General features: G+C 53.7%; 5 protein-coding genes across 5 annotated transcripts in view; 2 read left to right on the plus strand and 3 right to left on the minus strand.

Annotated features, from left to right (window-relative positions):
* Positions 1-413: 413 nt before the first annotated feature.
* UMAG_10893 (uncharacterized protein) lies at positions 414-2,070 on the plus strand (the record flags this gene model as incomplete). Its single annotated transcript, XM_011392494.1, has 3 exons — positions 414-1,423; positions 1,566-1,649; positions 1,839-2,070. The coding sequence occupies 3 exons, from the start codon at positions 414-416 to the stop codon at positions 2,068-2,070; spliced, it is 1,326 nt and encodes a 441-aa protein (XP_011390796.1).
* Positions 2,071-2,456: 386 nt separating this feature from the next.
* Positions 2,457-3,193, minus strand: UMAG_04179 (putative multicatalytic endopeptidase complex chain PRE1; the record flags this gene model as incomplete). Its single annotated transcript, XM_011392364.1, has 2 exons — positions 2,457-2,832; positions 2,985-3,193. The coding sequence occupies 2 exons, from the start codon at positions 3,191-3,193 to the stop codon at positions 2,457-2,459; spliced, it is 585 nt and encodes a 194-aa protein (XP_011390666.1).
* Positions 3,194-3,895: 702 nt separating this feature from the next.
* On the plus strand, positions 3,896-5,149 carry UMAG_04180 (uncharacterized protein; the record flags this gene model as incomplete). Its single annotated transcript, XM_011392365.1, has 1 exon — positions 3,896-5,149. One exon carries the CDS (start codon positions 3,896-3,898, stop codon positions 5,147-5,149), a length of 1,254 nt encoding a protein of 417 aa, XP_011390667.1.
* A 672-nt stretch (positions 5,150-5,821) lies between these two features.
* Positions 5,822-7,021, minus strand: UMAG_04181 (uncharacterized protein; the record flags this gene model as incomplete). Its single annotated transcript, XM_011392366.1, has 1 exon — positions 5,822-7,021. One exon carries the CDS (start codon positions 7,019-7,021, stop codon positions 5,822-5,824), a length of 1,200 nt encoding a protein of 399 aa, XP_011390668.1.
* Positions 7,022-9,350: 2,329 nt separating this feature from the next.
* The window catches only part of UMAG_15011 (uncharacterized protein), a gene marked incomplete at both ends in the record, with an annotated part of 9,519 nt that continues 991 nt past the window's right edge, over positions 9,351-17,878 (minus strand). Inside the window, one exon of the mRNA XM_011392520.1 lies at positions 9,351-17,876. Within this exon, the coding sequence (XP_011390822.1) occupies positions 9,351-17,876 (8,526 nt within the window). The remainder of the gene's footprint in view (positions 17,877-17,878) is intronic.

The following is a 17,878-nucleotide window of genomic DNA, read 5'->3' on the forward strand; positions in this document are numbered from 1 at the left end:
TTTCGACCGTAATTTGCAATTTGCAGCATCGATTTCGGTGCTCTGTCGGTAAATCACGAATCACAAATTTCAGTCACGAGTCTGTGAGTCTCGAACTTAGTATGGAAAGTGGAGGCTAACGTACACGTTACCACATACAGCCATGCCGTGCCGTTGACGGTTGACATATTCGTGATTCGTGATTGTTTGATTCTGCTCGCTCGGTTCACAATGTCTCAGCTGAGCAGCAAAAGACGATCTATGTCAGGAACGGCGCACCACTCGTCCCATCTCTGACGGTTCTTCTGAATCGGTGAAAGTCATTTGCGGGCTTGGGCAATCTTCTGCGATCTCTTGCTTGACAACGGACAGCTCGCATCAGTTGTTCGGTTGTACAAATTTAGCACTGCATTCGGCGTCGCGCACGAGCCTTGATGGCTTCGCGAAGATCTGCAAGAGCCTCGGTAGGCAAGCGCCTCAGCTACCGAGAAGAGTCTGATCAAGACGACTCAACAGCTGATTTGACCGAAGACGAGTACCAGCAAGACCGAGCATCCACCAGCACAGACGATGGTGCGGTGGCTGAGGATGAACCCTCCGATGAGGCGAGCGAGGACAGCCAGGCTGGCAAGCGCAGGGCGGACGCTAAACGACGCAAGTTGAACTCTGTATCGGTGCCGATCAAACACACTGCAGCAAAGAGCGTCACCATCGGCAACGATTGGGCTCCAGGAGAAACTCGCGTGGTCGCCAAGCTGGTGGGTCCACCGCAAACCGGCCATGTTGCTCGCGGTGAACTCAGTCGCAACGTTCTCGACTTTCTCACCGACTTGCAGGCCAACAATGATAGAGACTGGTTTGCGCGCTATGATGCAGTGTACAGATACTGCTGGAAAAACTTTGGCGAGTTTGCCGACGCCGTGTTGAACGATATCATGGAACAGGTCGATGATACTGTCCCGTGGCTTCCAACAAAGGACCTTGTCTACCGTATCTACAGAGACGTGCGGTTCTCCAACGACAAGACGCCATACAAGACAAATATGATGGCCTCATTCTCTCGAGGTGGAAGAAAAGGTCCCTTTGCAGGATACCACGTCCTGATCAAGCCAGGTGGACAAAGCTTCTTTGCTGCAGGCCGATGGCAGCCGGAGCGAGAGGATTTGGCCATCATACGTCGAAATATCCTGAATGACACGCAGGAAGCTCGAGCGCTCAAGGCAGCAGTGAGCGAGCCGAGTTTTGTCAAGTGGTTCGGCGCGCCAAAAGGTTGTGCCAAGGCCAAGAGTAAGGCAAACGCCAAAGCGCAGACCGAGACACATCAACGCTGCAACCTGTGGGGAGGTGACGACCAACTCAAAGTTGCACCCAAGATCGAAGGCATAGACAAGAACCACAAAGACATTGACTGGTTGAAGCTGCGCAGTTTCTGCGTGATACACCAGTGAGTGGCAAGCGTAGCGATCTATACCGATACAGTCGGCAGCCATTCACGATTGACGGCTCAGCTTCCGAGAGATCAGTAACTAACAACTTTGCTCTCACTCTGACCTTTTCGCATGCTCGACGAATTTGAAATCCACCAGCTTTTCTGACACGCAAGTGTTGCGCAAAGACTTCCGTCAACGCTTGGTCGAAGCAGGCAAGGCGTCAGAGCCTCTCGTTCGAATGTAAGCTTTTAAGAACGGACTTCGTGTCAGTGCATAATCGGAATAGGCTTCCGACGACATTGACTCGACATCAGGCTTTCCGACCAGGGCTGGTGAGACTAGACGTCACATTGCGCCAGTCAAGACGGTCAGAGTAGCCGATCTACTTGATACTCACCCACTTTCTTTCTCTGCCATCTACCGACACAGCTTGAACTCGATGACCTCGCCAGACCCTCCTCCGCCGCCAGAAACCGAAGTTGAAGCAGAACAAGATCAAGACGATGAGCGAGGTCGGTTGTCCAGAGACCGAAATCGTGTTGATTTGCACCACGATGACGCGGACCAAGACGAATTGGTTCGCACTGATTCATTTGACTATGCCGATGATAACGATGACGCCAACCTCACCGACAGCCACAGCGAAGGAGCTGAAATATGACCAGATCTCTCTCTGTGCAGCTGCTAGATGACTCCTCGTCCATGTATACAAGCCTGGCCTTCTCGATGGTCGTGTATCGTCGATACACTTTTGCACCTTTCATTCCAAGTGACCGCCGTAGAATTCATGATTGTCACTTATCCGCGTGTACAGCATCGGCCGATGTGCAAGTTCGCCCACTCTACCAAGCAAAACCTATCAACTCGACGTTACTCTAGCCAAAATGAAAACGCTCTCTTGCCCGAATGATGCAGGGTCGTCCGAAGCGGTGGCACACATAACCGAGTTCAAGATGGATAATATTACATAGAGGAAACGCACAGCGGATTGTAGCTGCCGAGAGATGCTCGTGTGAAACGGTTACGAGAACGAGTAGCAGATACAGTTCAAAGCTGCACGATACGAGCGCCTTCTCGATCGACGACACGTACGGTAAAAGTGCCGAGATCCACGATGAAGCGCTGTTTGAGCTCGTTGATGCATCGTCGCAACAGGTCGAGACCTTCCTCGAGCGACATGTCTGGCCTGTGGTAGCGGTCGAGTGTCGACATGGCGAAGAAGGCGCCGTAGCCATGTGCGGCAAAAGGAACAGTGGCGAGCGTGCCGAGGTAGTCGATCCAGTATAGTGCGGGTTCAGAGTTTGGCAAGTCAAATCCACCAAGCAGATAATTCACCTGGTACGGGTTTCTCGAACGCAATGACTCTGCAAGCTGCTTGCGAATCCATGCGGCTGCCGACTTTGGTCTGAGCTCCACATGGTTTCTTCCAACGAGCGACGAGAGATGCAGAGCGCAAAGGCACGAGAGAGAGAGAGAGGCGGCAGGGGTCAGTTGATACTTGTTCGTCGATACGGATAAGCAGGCAGAATCGAGCAAAGCTTTAGCACAAGGACAGTGTCGGGGTATGATACTTACCTGATGCTGTACAGTCTGCTGTTGCGTTCGATCCACTCGGAAAATTGGAGCGTATCACCTGGTTCACCAGAGTATGCCATGACAAGATGGTCGCTGAGCACCTTTTGCTTGTCCACGTCCGTCTTCATCTTGACGATTGAACGCGCTGCATTCGAGTCCGACGCGATGATGGTATAGCCCTTGCCAGTAATTCCGAAGGAGCACTCCATCTTGAGCTATGGGTGGGGCTGAGAAGTGACGACAAGATGGCAGGAGGGCAAGAAACTGGTGCGAAACGATGCTAAATCGAACCTGCGGAGAAGCGTGTAGTTGCAAGTGCAAGACCGAAAAGTACGAGAGAGCAGGTAGCTGACCGAGGGAGGAATGGAAGAACCGCAAAGATCGGGTGGTGATGCTGCGGATCGTGTTGAGAGAAGATGATATTATATTCGACAAGGCGGAGAGAGGACTGCGTAATTCCAAGGTGGCACTTGCGCAAGCGTTGGTGTGGGCATTTTGGGCCGCCCTGATGTGGAGTGATCGCCGCCATGGGCCAGCTTTCAAGTCCGCGCACACGGCAAAATACCAACACGCAACTCACAATTCGTGATTCGTGATTCACGACTCACGACTCGGTGCAAATTTTGCCAAATTGTCAGATTCCTACTCTTAAACATGATTTGATTTTCGTTTTGTCGCTCGTCACTCACGACTTTGTCGCACGCGTGATTCACAATTTCGTGACGCGACTTAGAGTCGAAGCTCTCGCAGGCTGCAGCTTGCGAGAGCTGAATGTGTGTTGATCTTGTGCTCATCGTCAAATTCACCTCGGCGATTCGTGATTGTTGCCACTCATTCCTACAGATACCCACCGTCTCGCATTTGTAAACCGGCAGTGTCGAAACGGACGTATAGGCACAAGATAGTGCAACATGCCTTCAGCGAGGAGGTCCTCACAAGTTGCAAAAGCACCGGCGGCAGCGTCCACCTCGTCAGCTGCAGCTGCTACATCGGTACCGACATCGGCAGAAGCTGGACTGTCGACATCAGCCAAGCAACAAGACATGCAAAAAGAGGAAGCCTCTACAGATGCGCACCTTGAACTTCTCACCGAGCATTTTGGCTACAATCCCAAGTCTTTCATCGATGCATTGGTCTATCTTTCCAACGAGCATCTGTACAGCATCGCTACTGAGTTCGAGAATGTAGTGCTGGATTTACTCAAACATGTCGATGGAGGCGAACTGGAAGCCGAGCAGGGTATGCATGCGATTTTGACGCTGATGGAGAATTCGCTGGACCATACGCTCGACACGTTTGAACTGTACTGCTTCCGATCGGTCTTTGGCATCCGTTCACGACAGGCCAAGTACATGACGCTGGACCATCATCGTGGCTTGGACCTTCGCACACGTCAGCCAGGTGCATCGAGCTCGTCAAAGGGCCAGAACAAGTCGGCGAGAAAGAGTGTAGCTGGTACACCAACAGCTGCAAGCGCGAGTCAGCGTAGTTACCAGCTCGGAGAGACTGAGGATTCTCTCAAGCGTCAGATTGCGGCTGCCAGAGCGACACAACACAAACTTGTCCTTGCCAAAAACGCTACCCAAGAGAGTCTGAATCGCATGCTTGATCTTGCCGAGCGATTCTCAGCCATCCTGTACGCCGACAGCAACGACGTCTCCGCGTGCGGCAGCCATGTCAAATCGACCATGTCTGTTCTTACCGAAACCCTGGGTCAACATGCACGCAAACTCAAAGCAGACACCATACCTCTGCTTAGGGCACTCCAGGAACTTCGATCCACCGATCCACTCGGTGAACCATTGTATTCAGGTGGTGTTAGGGCTGGAGACAAGGAGGCGGGTGATGCAGATGCAGATGACGACGCGGTAGTGGCGACGGATGTGCGAGCCTGGGAGGGCGGCCGTGAAAATTATCTGAATTGGGAAGCCGATCGTATCATTACCGAGAGCAAACGCAGTGGCGCGGCGACGGGTGCAGCTGCGAGTGCCAGTGTTGCAAGCGGTGGAGCGTCCAGAGCAAACAATGATGCACAAGTGGCGGCACAGGACGCGACGCTGGCGGCCGATGACGATTCAAAGACTCCCAAGCGCAAACGTTCGGCGGCTCAGCCGTCATCGTCCAAACGCAAAACACCAGCAACGGCGACTCGCTCTCGAGGCTGAACCCTTTATTCTGTATTAAAACTTGCACCAGATCCGGCTGTATACCATTCGTCCTTCTTCCTGCCTTTGCAAAGTGACACGTGTTGCAGTCTGATGCTCTCTTGAACTGTGGTCGACAGCAGACTCGTTAGCTGACCATCGACGATGCTTCTTGTGGCGCTCTCGGCGCCATGGGCGATCCGTTCTGTTCGTGATTCAACCGCACCCTGTCGAGCAAACGAGTTCAAACACCCGACCTCACTTGCAAGCCACGAAATGGTACATCCGCGTTTGCCCTCGCATTAGCATGCTTGGGACTTGACGGTTTTGCCTTCAATGTGGTTGCGACAGCTCTCTCGCCGTACGATGCGGATTCTTTAGTCGCTAATGCATCAACCCGGAATCGGTCGTGGGGAGCAGGCAGTAAAAGGAAATGGAATGACACTGCCATCAACAGGATATCACCGTAGCGCGACGATTATTGAAAACTATCAATTGACTCCACGAGACCAGACTAGGTGTACAAAAGAAAGACAATACGAAAACCAGCAACATGGGAAAATGAGGAGAATCTGTTCAGAAAGAGCATACATTTTCTACGAACATCAACAACGACTGAAGATGCGAGCATCGTGCGAAATACGGGATAGGAATGCGTGTGGGGCAATTACTCGTGGAGGAAAGCAAATCACGTTAGCCAAAGATACCGGTGTCGGCAGTCTCTCGCCTGGGGTCGATGGTGCCGAACAGTCGGTCCCACACCCTGGTCTGCTTTCCGTAGTTCATACCAGCCTTACCGTAAAGGTGGTGATTGGAGTGGTCTTCAACAGTGAGCTCCATGCCGAAGGGGGCGAGCACAACACCAAGGACAGGGTGTGCCCAGTAGGCGCGGATACCAGAGTGACCGAGAGCCTCGACATACAATGTGTAGCATACGACGAGCCACATCTCGATGAAGCTCATCTTGGGCGAGATGGCCGTGGCCAGGAAAGGCACGACGAAGATCTCGAGAATCTCCTGGTAGTCATCGGCCAAGATTGAGAGGATGGGGGTTGGGTGCTTTGTGGCGTGGTGAGCACGGTGAATGAACCAGAGGAAGTCGAACTCGTGGCACGAGCGGTGGTAGAGATAGAACCAGTAGTCGAGAGCGATCTCCCACCAACCGATCTTGAGGGGAGTAGCCCAGGATAAACCAGACCAGATGTTGTTCATGTCACCGCGCCAGGCGAGCAGGAACGGAGCTAGAGTACGGAAGATGGTGTAGATGAAGATGGACTGGCCGAGGTGGTTAACGTGCTTGTCGTCGACCAGATCACGTCCGCGATTCTGCTCGTCTAGAGTTCCGTATTGGGCCATGTACTTGTGAAGACGCTTGATAATCCGTACGGCGAACAGGATGAAACCAAAGTGATACATGATCCATGCGGGCGCCCAGTGCATCGTGTGGTTGGGAAAGGCAAAGTTCCAGGCGGTGTGAAGAAGCGGAGCAAGCGAGGCAGTGGTGAGGATAAACACATTCTCCTTCCAAATGGGTTGTGTGGGAGGCGGACCTCGAAGCTTCTCGCTGATATCACGCTTGGCATAGCAAACATCTGGTGCGAGGTCGATTCCGGCGATGAACTCCCACAATGTTCGCTCGCTTTTGGGCTTCAGGTGCCAGGTGGTCTTGGGTCGCACACCGTAAACCTTGTCGTAGCCTTGACCGGTGACGGGATCGGTACCGATGGCCTTGTGGCCAAAGCCGTCCGGTGCGAATGGCGATGGCTCATCGCATGCGTTGTCGGGAGCGATCGAAGGGCCCTTGGTGTCGGTGAGCTTCTGATCACCCATGGGTGGGCGAGTGGTCGGGGCGCGACCAGCGTCCTTTGGATAGTTCTGAACTGCTGCACTCATGATTGGTCGTACGAAGGGTGGGAGGGACGAGAGTAAACCAACGCAACCGAGCGAGTGCGGGGTGTATATATGATTTTGGCATGGGTGGCCAATCTGGCCAGAGCAGATTCACGATCGATGACCCTAATTCAGTTGCGGCACGCTGCACTCCTGCACGAGGTCCGGAGGATGGGGTTGGAGTAAGAGTTCCGTCGACTAATGTCTCAGGTTCATGCAAGCAGCAGAGCAGCGGCAGCAACAGCGAAACTTAGTGGACACCAGAAGAATAGCGTCAGAGCTTTCAGCGTTTCAGGTGCAAAACCTCGAGGGCAGCCATCGCAACGGTCAAAGCGATGCAAATGTAGAATAGGCCCAGTTCGGCAGTGCAAGCGATTCGGAGATATATTACATCGTTGGTCCACTGCGGGCTACGACTGAAGAGAAGGCGATCCGGACAAGCGAACAATGATGGAGATATTTACGAGCACAGCGGCAGACGCCGTATTCACGAGGAGGAGCCTTTTGTTTGCGGGAGCCGAATTTTGTGTGTGGCAAATATTATTAAGGACTCGTGACTAAGTCAGCTGTGCAGCCGCATGTGGGTTGTGCAAGGACCCGCGGTCCCACAAAGACGAGTTTGAAAGGTAGAGTTGCAGCCATTCGTGATTCACGATTCACGGTGACGTTGGTCGAGAGCTGGGCGCCAATTGTATGAATATAAATCTTGTATTTGACACTGCCGAGTCACGAGTCAAGTTAGGTCAGGCAGACAATCGTGAATGAGAGACACGTTCAAAAACTAGTTCGCTCTGATTCGTATTATGCACGAATAATACAAAACCACGTCTCTAAGCGAGTCTCGTGACGAGATTGTCCACCACCAATCTTGAGTGGTCACGAGCGAGGAGGCCGCTTGCCATTCAATTGCACCTTCAGTCCCACGCACGGCCCTCGTACACGACGATACATGTGCATGCTACTAGAGCCTCATGCTGCGAGCGTGGGCAGACTAATGTATACTATACTTACGATTTAAGACGCGATAAAAAGCGGTGAGTGTCGCGGTGCAGTTGTGAGTCAAAATCATCCAAGTTACTTCTCAACTGCAAAGCAGGAGCCGAGATGTGGAGCCGAAGCACAAGTACTGTATGTACAGTAGAATTGCAAGACTTCGTCCGTGTTCTCAACAAGACGTGGGACGCTTGCTGCGATTCATGATTCACGATTCGTGATTTCAATTTTCACGGTTAGTCGTGAGTTGCGGATCCCCAATTCGCCATGTATGACGCAGCCGCCAAACGACGAAAGCTCCGACGCGCACATACACGTTATCTTGCGCGCAAATTCCAACAGGCCAACATAGTCACGAGTTGAGTGGGTGAAAATCCCCGTCAATTTCTAATACAAATACAACGTCGAAATCTCGGCAACGTTTTCTTCAAATTACGATTTGCGATACAGTACACTTACCAATGTGGCTTTTGACTGTTTTCCAAGCTGGTTGCGCAGTTTGACACGTTCGATCCACGATCTCTGCATTAGCAGCAAGCCAGAGAACGCTTCTTGCCCACTCGTTCCTTATGACTCTGACTCTTGCACACGTCGTCGCCTTGAACTACGCTACTGTACTTTATGTCCAACACAGCTGAAATCAAGAAAAAAAATATACGCAATTGTGAATCACGAATCACGTGAATGTGCCTAAGTTAGCTCGTTCATGTTCAAAACACGCTTCGCGCTCAGTTGTGAGTGGATCAAGAAAGAGTGGCTAACCTTGGACAGCTCCTCCTCGGCCATCTGATCACCATTCATTTGTCTTACTACCGGCTTCTCGAAACATGTACACCATCGACCATCAAGTCTGAGATTAGCCTTACCTAAGTCACCCAACTTCCGGCTCTAGACCATGCTTGAACGCCCAGGAGCCTTTCAATCCCCGCATTGACTCGCTCCCCACACCCACGACTCACACGTTGAGCTCTGCTTTCCAAATCGTCATGCTTACGCGATACACTGTACAGTCCAGTCATGAGTGAGTTCTCCCCAAACTTAGGACGTCATCTGTTGTCGGCTATATCAAGACCTATCGTACCTCGTTCATACTTTAAACTTCTTAGTCATGCCGTTCTAGCCGCCCATGTTGTCTTTCCCCGCACATACATTCGTGATTGCACAAACGCTCTGAAAATCCACTCACCCCGACGAGACTGATGAATGCCTTCAGTAACGTGGTCAAGCTGATTACGGTACGCGTGTCAATCGTGAATTCCTTCCATCTCGAGCCGAGGTCCGCATCTCAACACACAATTCCGCCGTCATCGACGTCCATTCGTGATTAGTAACATACATGTCACAACGCAGCTTGCCAACCGTGGAAGATAGCCGAGAGATGGCCTGCATCCGTTGCTTGTTGGATCAGATCGTTGACAGTGTACTCGATGCTCAGCGACGAGGACAGCTTGCTCATCACCGATGTGACAGCTCGGTCTGCGCTTAATTCGGCCGTGTCCGTACCTAGCACGCCTGTGGCTTCGTACGGCGCTGCGAATGGCGTCGTTGATCTTGACGCCGTCCCTCTCGCTTGCAACAGTGTTGGCGTGGGCGCAGGCGTAGATCGCGATACTCCCATTGTTGTTCCGGATCGCTCTACACTCGTAGCAGCCAACGAGTCCTGCTCCTCCTCCTCCTTGTCCTCCTGTGCGCGCAACACCTTGATTGGGTTCGATGTCCACGCGAACAACGGATCGTGTCGAAACACTTCGAGGACCGTTTTGATCACGTCCTGGTGCGCTCGCAACACCCGCAGCGTCTCTTCACAGCATCGTCGGAATGTCCCTTCAACGCCGTGCATGCCCATGCCGTCCACAATGTCGCGCGTCAGTCGGAACGGCACCAGCTCGGGAATCGGTAGCAGCTTGCCTTGATCAAAGGCCACGCCAAAATCAATGTGCACCAACTCGCCGCTCTCCTTGTCGAGCAGCATGTTGGACACGTGGCGGTCCCCTAGACCAAGCACATGGCCCACAATCGAGCTTGTACTCACGCTGCGCGTGTATCTGAGGCGTGTCTCATACCAGTCCCTCGGCATTCGTTGAGCATCGCTGAAAAAGTATCCGAAAGCGGGTCGCATCTGTTCGCACACGTCCAGGAATGCCTCGAGCTTTGCCTCTGCGCCCAGAGACTGTGCATCGCGCATCTTGGTCCTCGCCTGCGACGGCGTCAAGTCGCCCGGCCGATACTTGGCGTGCAGAGCAATCAGTACCTCGCCCAGCGGCACTGTGTTGGTCACAAATTCGAGCATGCCGCACTGTGGTCCTAGCGGCAAGACAGTGTAGGTTCGAATCACCAGCTTTCGCTCGCGTGTGCGACGATCTGCCTTCAAAAGCTCATTGACCATCCGAAATACCTGCTGCATCACCGCGTCCTGCCGGAGATCGTCGTCGCGCTTAAATAGCTGCTTGTATCGCTTGCCGTCACTTCCAATGCACTCGCTAATCTTGGGCAAGTGGATGCCTCCGGCCGTGGTGAAGGTCTCACTGTAACGGACGATCGAGACCACCTTCTCGTACTTGCACGTTGCATCGATCTCGAGGCGGGCAGTCGCCACAGGCACATCGAGGTCGCGCATTCGCGCGAGCCGCAATTCGCCCGATGGCGGCATGCGCAATGCACCCTTCTTGATCGCGCCACTCCCCTGAAAGTAACGGTCGGGACGAGAAGCGAGATCAAACTCGGCCCATTCCACATATGCCAAGCACAGCTCCTCAAATATTCTGATCCTCTTCCCATGCGAAGAATGTCGCTTGATGTGGTTCCAGATCTTTTCCGCAGCTGTGGATCGCAGAATGGGAGAGGATGAAGATGCCGATAAGGTATCGGGCACACCTAACGAGCTCCTAGATGTGGAGCGATTTGAGGCTGCTTTCGTGTCAGCTCCCGTCTTGATCAAGGCAAAGATGGCGTAAAGGCAGTGAAACGGATGTTCCTGGCACATGCGCAGCAACAGCTGGCCGAGGTTTGACTGGAAAGGTGCCATAGGATCGCGTTGATCCGGCAATTCTGTCAAACGAGCAGAAAGCTGATGCATCAGAGCAACAAACTTGCGTGATGGAATCGAGGCGAGGCAGTTTACCAGCAGACGATTGAGCTCTGCGTTGTCCGAATTCTCGAACCAAAGCGAGATGAGCCTGGCAACCGCATCATCGTGAACATCCGACGAACTCAATGCTCGGGCGTACATGGCGATGCTGCGTCGAAGAAAGAGAGTCCTCGAAGCTTCCAGCTCGCTGAGGCGCGTCTGATCTTGCCGAAGGATCTTTTCAGCTTGACGCTGAAACTGCAGTAGCTTGCCTCGGTCCGTCTTGGAGCTTGTCTTGTCATACTCGCGCTGGTTTTGTGCAATCTCTTCCGTGCGACGTTGAATGTACACGCGAAGCCGCATGATTTCGGCCATATCCGATCCACGATGATGCTCTTCTGCAAAACGCGCCCATCGATAGGCGATCTCGGATTGCTCGGCTGATACTTCGGCATCCTTAGCCACTTCTGACGCCGGGGGAGTGACGAGTAGCTTGAGAGCAGGTTCAAAAAGCGTACCATCGATCTCTCGCGGATGTTGAGATCTTGCTGTGGCTCGCCATTGAGCCAGCAGGGACAGCAGACGTGCACCGCGACGCTTTTGCTGCATGGTCGATCGCGTCGTGACACCAAGATCATCCACAATCTGCGATAGGAGCTGCATGGCAGGTGAATGTTCCTTCTGGTCCCACAGTACAGCTGCGAACTCCTCTCGCGCCAAATTGGCACCGTCGCCCAATGCAACTTCGATCGACTCTGCTCGTGCAGTAGCATTGATGGCTTTCTGCAGCTTTTCGTGTTCACGGGCCTGCCGGCTCAGTTGCACCAGCAGGAGCCTCTCGACTCGGGCAATTTCTTCAGCTGGTCTGTCGAGGGCATCACCGATTTGATCCGATTGCAGGCGCTGTCGCACCGCCTGCAGCAACAACTGACGCGTACGGAGGATCTTTTCTGCTACCTCAAATTGGTCACCAACATCTGCTCTACACCAGACAGATCGGAATTTTACCACCGCTTCTTCCAGACCTAAGAGTGTAGACGCTTTGCGCCAGTCTTTGATCTGTCCGAGTGAAAGCAGATCGCCCTGAATACTGCGCATGACAGTTACGCTCTCGGCAGGTATCGAACACAGCAATTGCAGCTGCGACTGAATGGCCAGAGACAAGGGTTCGTCGACGTCCTGTTCGTCGTTGGCCTGTTGTAAGATGCGCAGCACCGACTCGACCCTTTTACCTCCTACCAGTTCATTGCTCGTTACCGGCAGGTCCCAGGAAGTCGAATCGACGTCCGTCCTAATTGCGAGGGAGGGAGCAGCTCCACCAGATGGCTCCAAGGTCAAATCCACCCCATTGGCAAGATGTTGGAAGCCTAGCATAGAGAAGGTCTGCCCAAGCGCGTTTGCTTGAGCGGGGGCTACCTTCCCACCATCAAAGCTCGAAGCTTCGCAATCTGCAGCATGGTACTGGAAAGCTCGCAGCCACTGCCCCTCGTGATGCAGACGCTTGAGAAGCAGCTCCCGCACATCCCCATCCTTGATACCGTAGAATGCATCGGGGTCGTCAATGTTCATGTACGCCTGCTGAAGCAGATCAGCTCGGATCTGTGCCTGTGGTGCAAAACATGCCTGTGATTCGTCCTGCTCCCAATTGCCGTGCTCAACGAAAAAGATGGCAGCAGAATAAAGTCCGCAGGCAATGCAGCGTCTTGCTAGCAAGTTCGTGTCGACTTGGAACCAAAAGCAGACTTCATCTGGCTCCTCTTGTACCGGTCTGAACGATCTTACGGCTAATAGAGATTGAACGATCATCGAGCTGCATGTCGGATCCGCGTTCGGGGCGCTCAGCACGTGTTCAAAATGCGTTGCAATCGCAGCACGGTACATCTGGAGCGAAGATAACTGTCCTTCGAGATCCGATCGACGTCCCGAAGTCCTCTTCCTTCCGCCAGAAGAAGGATTTGTCCAAGCCGGCTCTGTGTCGACAACCGTGAAGCATAGGAGCAAGACATGGAATAGGGTTTCCGCAGCTACATGGTTCATCGATACAAACTGACCAATAGGCTGGAAGAGATCCTGATTCTTGAAGGAAGCGATAGCTTCGCACATGGTTGCCGTGATGCGGCAGATCCAATTGTTGGATGATGCCGAAGCGTCCAGCAATGCTGGCTCCAGGAAGCGTTCTGGGTGAAAAGGTCCAGGCCGATTCGTCATCGGGCTGATGCTCGGCCGAATACGACCAAGCTCCTCTCGGGTGGTGCTTGGCACCATATCCGTGAGACGGCCCCCAACAAGGCAAGCGATGCTTCGCAGCGTTTCAAAGGCTCGGAAGCTTAGCTCGAGGGGCAGGCTTTGTGTCAGCTCGTGGATCTTGAGAACTGCTGCAGCTGACAGATTGCGTGCCTGACTTGTATCGATCGTGGCAAGATATGTCTCGGATGCTAACTTGTCGCCTTTCGCACCAGCCTCAACGGACTTCCGTGTACGCTGTAACAGAGCGGGCTCGCTTGCACTTGCAATACAGGCGTATATATCGCTAATAACATCGCTGGGCGAGTCGCCATCTATTCGAGAGGCATGGGTCGCACGAACCTCGGTCATGCGCTCTAACAGCTTCCATGCGGGACCATGGCAAAACGCCTCGATTTGTGCCTTGCTCGTCTTTTTAAGAACGCTTCGAACTCGTAGCAGAGATGGAAGCTGTACAGACATGCGGGGGCACGCCTGGATTGCAAAGGCAATGGTATCAATGTCGATCAGGCCCTCGATTGCGGCTTGTTCTGTCGACGTGCGCTTGACCGGCCACAAGAGCATCGTAACCGAGGTCGCTATGGATGAAGTCTTAGCGACTGCACGAGCAGCTTCGAGAAGCCAATCGCCGGAGTCGGGTGACGCGACAAGTTGGTCCGCTATTTCCCTAGACCAAGTGACGATGCATGACACGAGTGCTTCTGGACTGTGCTGGGCCATTGATGAGCGATTGCACGCATACACCAGAAATGGGCGAAAATCGTCGTGCAGGTGTTGTTGACCAAGCAGCTGTTCAATGCTGCTGACCAAGAAGCATGCGTTGAGCCGATCTGTCCAGAAGCTGTCACCGCACATCGCAAGGTAGATCCGTAGAGCTGCACTCAGGCGCAGCTGGTCGTTCTGGAACTTGGACGATGCGATGCGGTGGAAGATGTGATGCAGTACGTTGTACATGACATCCTTGCGGAATGGCTCAACTCCAAGACTCGGCAAAGTTGAGAGCGTCGCACAAAGGACAGCGCTTGTGAAGAAGGGTCGACTAGGTTCGTGGAGACCCAGACAAGAAGAGTTACTCGTAGGTGTCAAGCACGACAGTATCCTGCCACTTCGGGCATCCTGCGTTTTCAAGGCTGCGATGGCGAATTTTCTAGACTCCTCCAAAGAAGAAGCTGGCTCAAAGTACAGAGACAACAAAGTAGTCACAATGAGATCATCTGCACTCGCGATCATTCGAGGCAGCTGTTCGTGACGGTCGCTCTCTGCGAAGCCAAGCTGAGCCAGCTCCTGCAGTGTCTGGGCGCCAGCAGCAGGCAAATCCGGGCGATCTTGCTGCTGGGCCGACTGAACGGCAAATCCCAAGTAAGCGGCGGTTAGGAAGGGTAAGCATTCTTGCAATCCTTGCTGCTGGCTTCGTTTTGTCAACTGCACGAGCGCATCGAATTGGGTCCTTCCTTCGTGCGTTTGTGCCGCTAGAAGCATGCTACCGCTGGCGGCAAAGGTTGCATCGAGGCATTCGCGTTTGCTCGTGAAGCCAAGCGCTTTCCATGGCACCTGCAGCGGGTCGTAATTATTGGTGGCCATGCCCCATGTGATTTGGCCGGCAAAAGCTTGGTAACAGCTCGGAGCGTCGGTAAATCCAAGCCTTGCTGCAACCTGCGCGAAGAGGTGCTGTACTGTCGTGGGCAACTGTTCGGTCGCCAGAATGATCTCGAGAAGGTGGAACAGCGCTGATTGACGGACAGCTGAGTTGGCAATTGCGACATTGCTCAGGCTGAGCGCACGTGTCAAGATATGCTGTGGGCTGCTAGAATCGCTGGGGAGGTCGTCACGGAAGTCATTATAGAGGTGCAACATTTGCTCTTCATCAAACGACGCCGTGTCGAACACGCATGCAGCAAGAGGCGATCCCAAACCACGCACGCGGATGTCGACATCAGTGTTCAAAGACAACATGGATCTCCGTGGCGAGAATTTGCTGGCGCGAGCACTGCCCGCCCGGGAGAGGCAGCCTTCCGCGTCCTGTTCGAGACAATCCGCCAAAAACCTGGCACAGGCCAGTTGCACCTCCCATGGCGATGGCCATTTTGTCCGCCCGATCTGGTCTGCGAAAAAGCTCGCTAGCTTCTGTACCTTGTCAAAAAGATCTGACTGTTCGTCGAACTCCTCCAACAGCAACGGCACCACGGACCGAAGAGCGCGGATGGCAGCTATACGTGCCACAGGTTGTCGCGCGAATTGGTAGGATGCGAGAAGCTCTGAGCCAATGCGATCAAGCGCGTCGACGAGATCTCGCTGGCTCATCCACAGCTTGCCTTTGTTGAGCAATTCGAAAATTACTGGGGCCAACGCGATCATCGCATCGACTGGGCACTCGAAGAGCAGAGACACGATGTTCTCATCGCGTTGGGTGTCTGCGCTACTTGTCAGTAATCGAGGCACGCCAGCGAGGAGATGTACCAGAACGTGCACCGCCATCTCCGTTGATTCGGTCGGAACAGTGGAGCTCGAATTTCTCGCGCGAAGCGTACTGGAATTTCCGCTCTCAGGCATGTCGTCGAAAGCATCGTGGCGCTTCGATGCGGCAGGAGACGCCGAATCGTTGCCGATATGGCTGCGGCCAAACAAGGCCAGATCGAGCGCTGTTTCACAGCTCGAGAGCATGGTCTCGAGCATCCCAGCCTCTTGAATCGCTGTCCAGAGCCGCTTTGATCTGTGCTTGGTGCCCTCCTCGGGAGATCGGCTGTGACCCTTCTTCATCTTGGCTAGATGGAGTCTAGATGCGACGCCGCTCGCCAAGCCAGGAACGACAAGCAGCTCGTTTGGGGTCGCATCGTCAGTGACAATGCTAAGATTGAAAGGGTCAAGGAGGCCGAGCTGCGCGAGAACAAAGCTGAAAGCTTGTGCCGGCATGTCCTTCGACTTTGAGACGAGGTTGACAGCCTTGACGATGACCTGGCAGGATCGCTTGACACGTGCTGCTGATTCCAGCGATTTAGCTTTCGAGGACAGTTCGACTGCAAGGATTCCTGCGTGAATCACAGAGATCGCGGTTTGGAAAGCTATGGCTGGTTTAGTCCCATCATCTAGGCCGACCGAGTTGAGCACATCCAGACATGAGTCGATCTTTTTGTCGAGAATCGCCGCGATCCTATCGAAATCTTGCATTGAAAGCAGCGTTGGCTCAGCTTGGTCCGCGCTGATATTGGCAGTGCGCACAACGGCTAAATCAAGTGCAACACTTGAGCGCAAAGAGAGGTCACGGAGCGGCTGCAGCCTAGCCTGCCGCTTAAGCAGCTGTGTAACATCATCTTCATACGTGACCGGCATGCAGTGATCTGTATGGTCCAGCTCAGGGCCAGCAATAATGCTGCTAAGGAGACGAAGAAGGTCATGATAGGGCACGAGCATGCTATTGTCTCGGCCTACTGCGACCTGTGTTGAAGGCCGGAAAGCTTCTGCTGGCGAATAAGCGCTTGCGAACCAAGCCCCCACCTTTCGTCGAGCATCTAGATGGTGAAGCATGCGATTGGAAGTGGTGCGATGCAAAAGCAGCGTCATGAGATGGCATACACTGTCACAAAGAATCGGCGGACCTTGAAGATCGACTTCGGCGACCAGACGAGTGATCTCGGACTGCAACATTGCGTTTGGAAGCACCGCTCTCGACAGCATAACGCCGAGCAGGAAAGCAGCGGCACGGCATGTCTCCCGAAATTGGAGCTTGCGTACCGCGATTCCCCAGTCATGCAAACCAGGATGCCCCGACGATATACCGTGATCGCGTTCGGCCACCTTCACCGGTTCGAATGCGAGCACGATCGCACCGAGGCCCACCAAGCTCCATGAGACGAGAACAGGATCTGTATCAGCGACAAGCTGCAGCAGCTCCTTACGTGTTTCGGACAGCGTCGACGAGTCGAGGAGACTGGGTCGGGTTAGCAGAAGGAAAGTGAGCAGCTGCAAAGCCCCCAGTCTTGCAGCCACACCTGCAGTTGGGGATGAAGTTGTGATCGAGACCTTTTCGATCAGCTGTCGGATGGGGCTGGAATCTGCAAGGTTATCGGCAGCGCCGGTTGGACTTTTACGTCTTCGCTTCTGAGGACTTGAAGATACTATCTCGGCTCCACGCTTGCCGTTGGATGGCATGGCTCGCAGCATGGTGCGCTGAGTCGTCGTCGCGGTGGATGGCGGCTCTTCGGCCTCACCTTGTCGAGCGAGCGCTGGCGTTCCATTCTCAAGTTGCACAGGCTCGATTGCGACGAGTAGCTCGATTAGGTCCACTTGCAGACCTATTCGGCACCAAGCTAGCGAAGCTTGCTCGCTCGGAAAAGGCCCAAAGTAAAATGCCAAATTGCTAAGGATTGACGACGGACGTGAGGAGCGAGTACCATCTGGGAGTGTCCAATGGAAAGTAAGCGCATCCAATCTGATAGGTTCGAGAGCCCAGCGGGTCTCGGGATCGCGGAGAAGGGTCTCGTGAATGGATCGAAGGAATGCGGCCGCCTCAGTCCGCTTAGAGAGACGCGCAGCGGGATCCTGAAGTGGAGCCACTTCAG

The sequence above is a fragment of the Mycosarcoma maydis genome, chromosome 12, assembly GCF_000328475.2.
Source record: "Mycosarcoma maydis chromosome 12, whole genome shotgun sequence".
NCBI classification, from domain to species: domain Eukaryota; kingdom Fungi; phylum Basidiomycota; class Ustilaginomycetes; order Ustilaginales; genus Mycosarcoma; species Mycosarcoma maydis.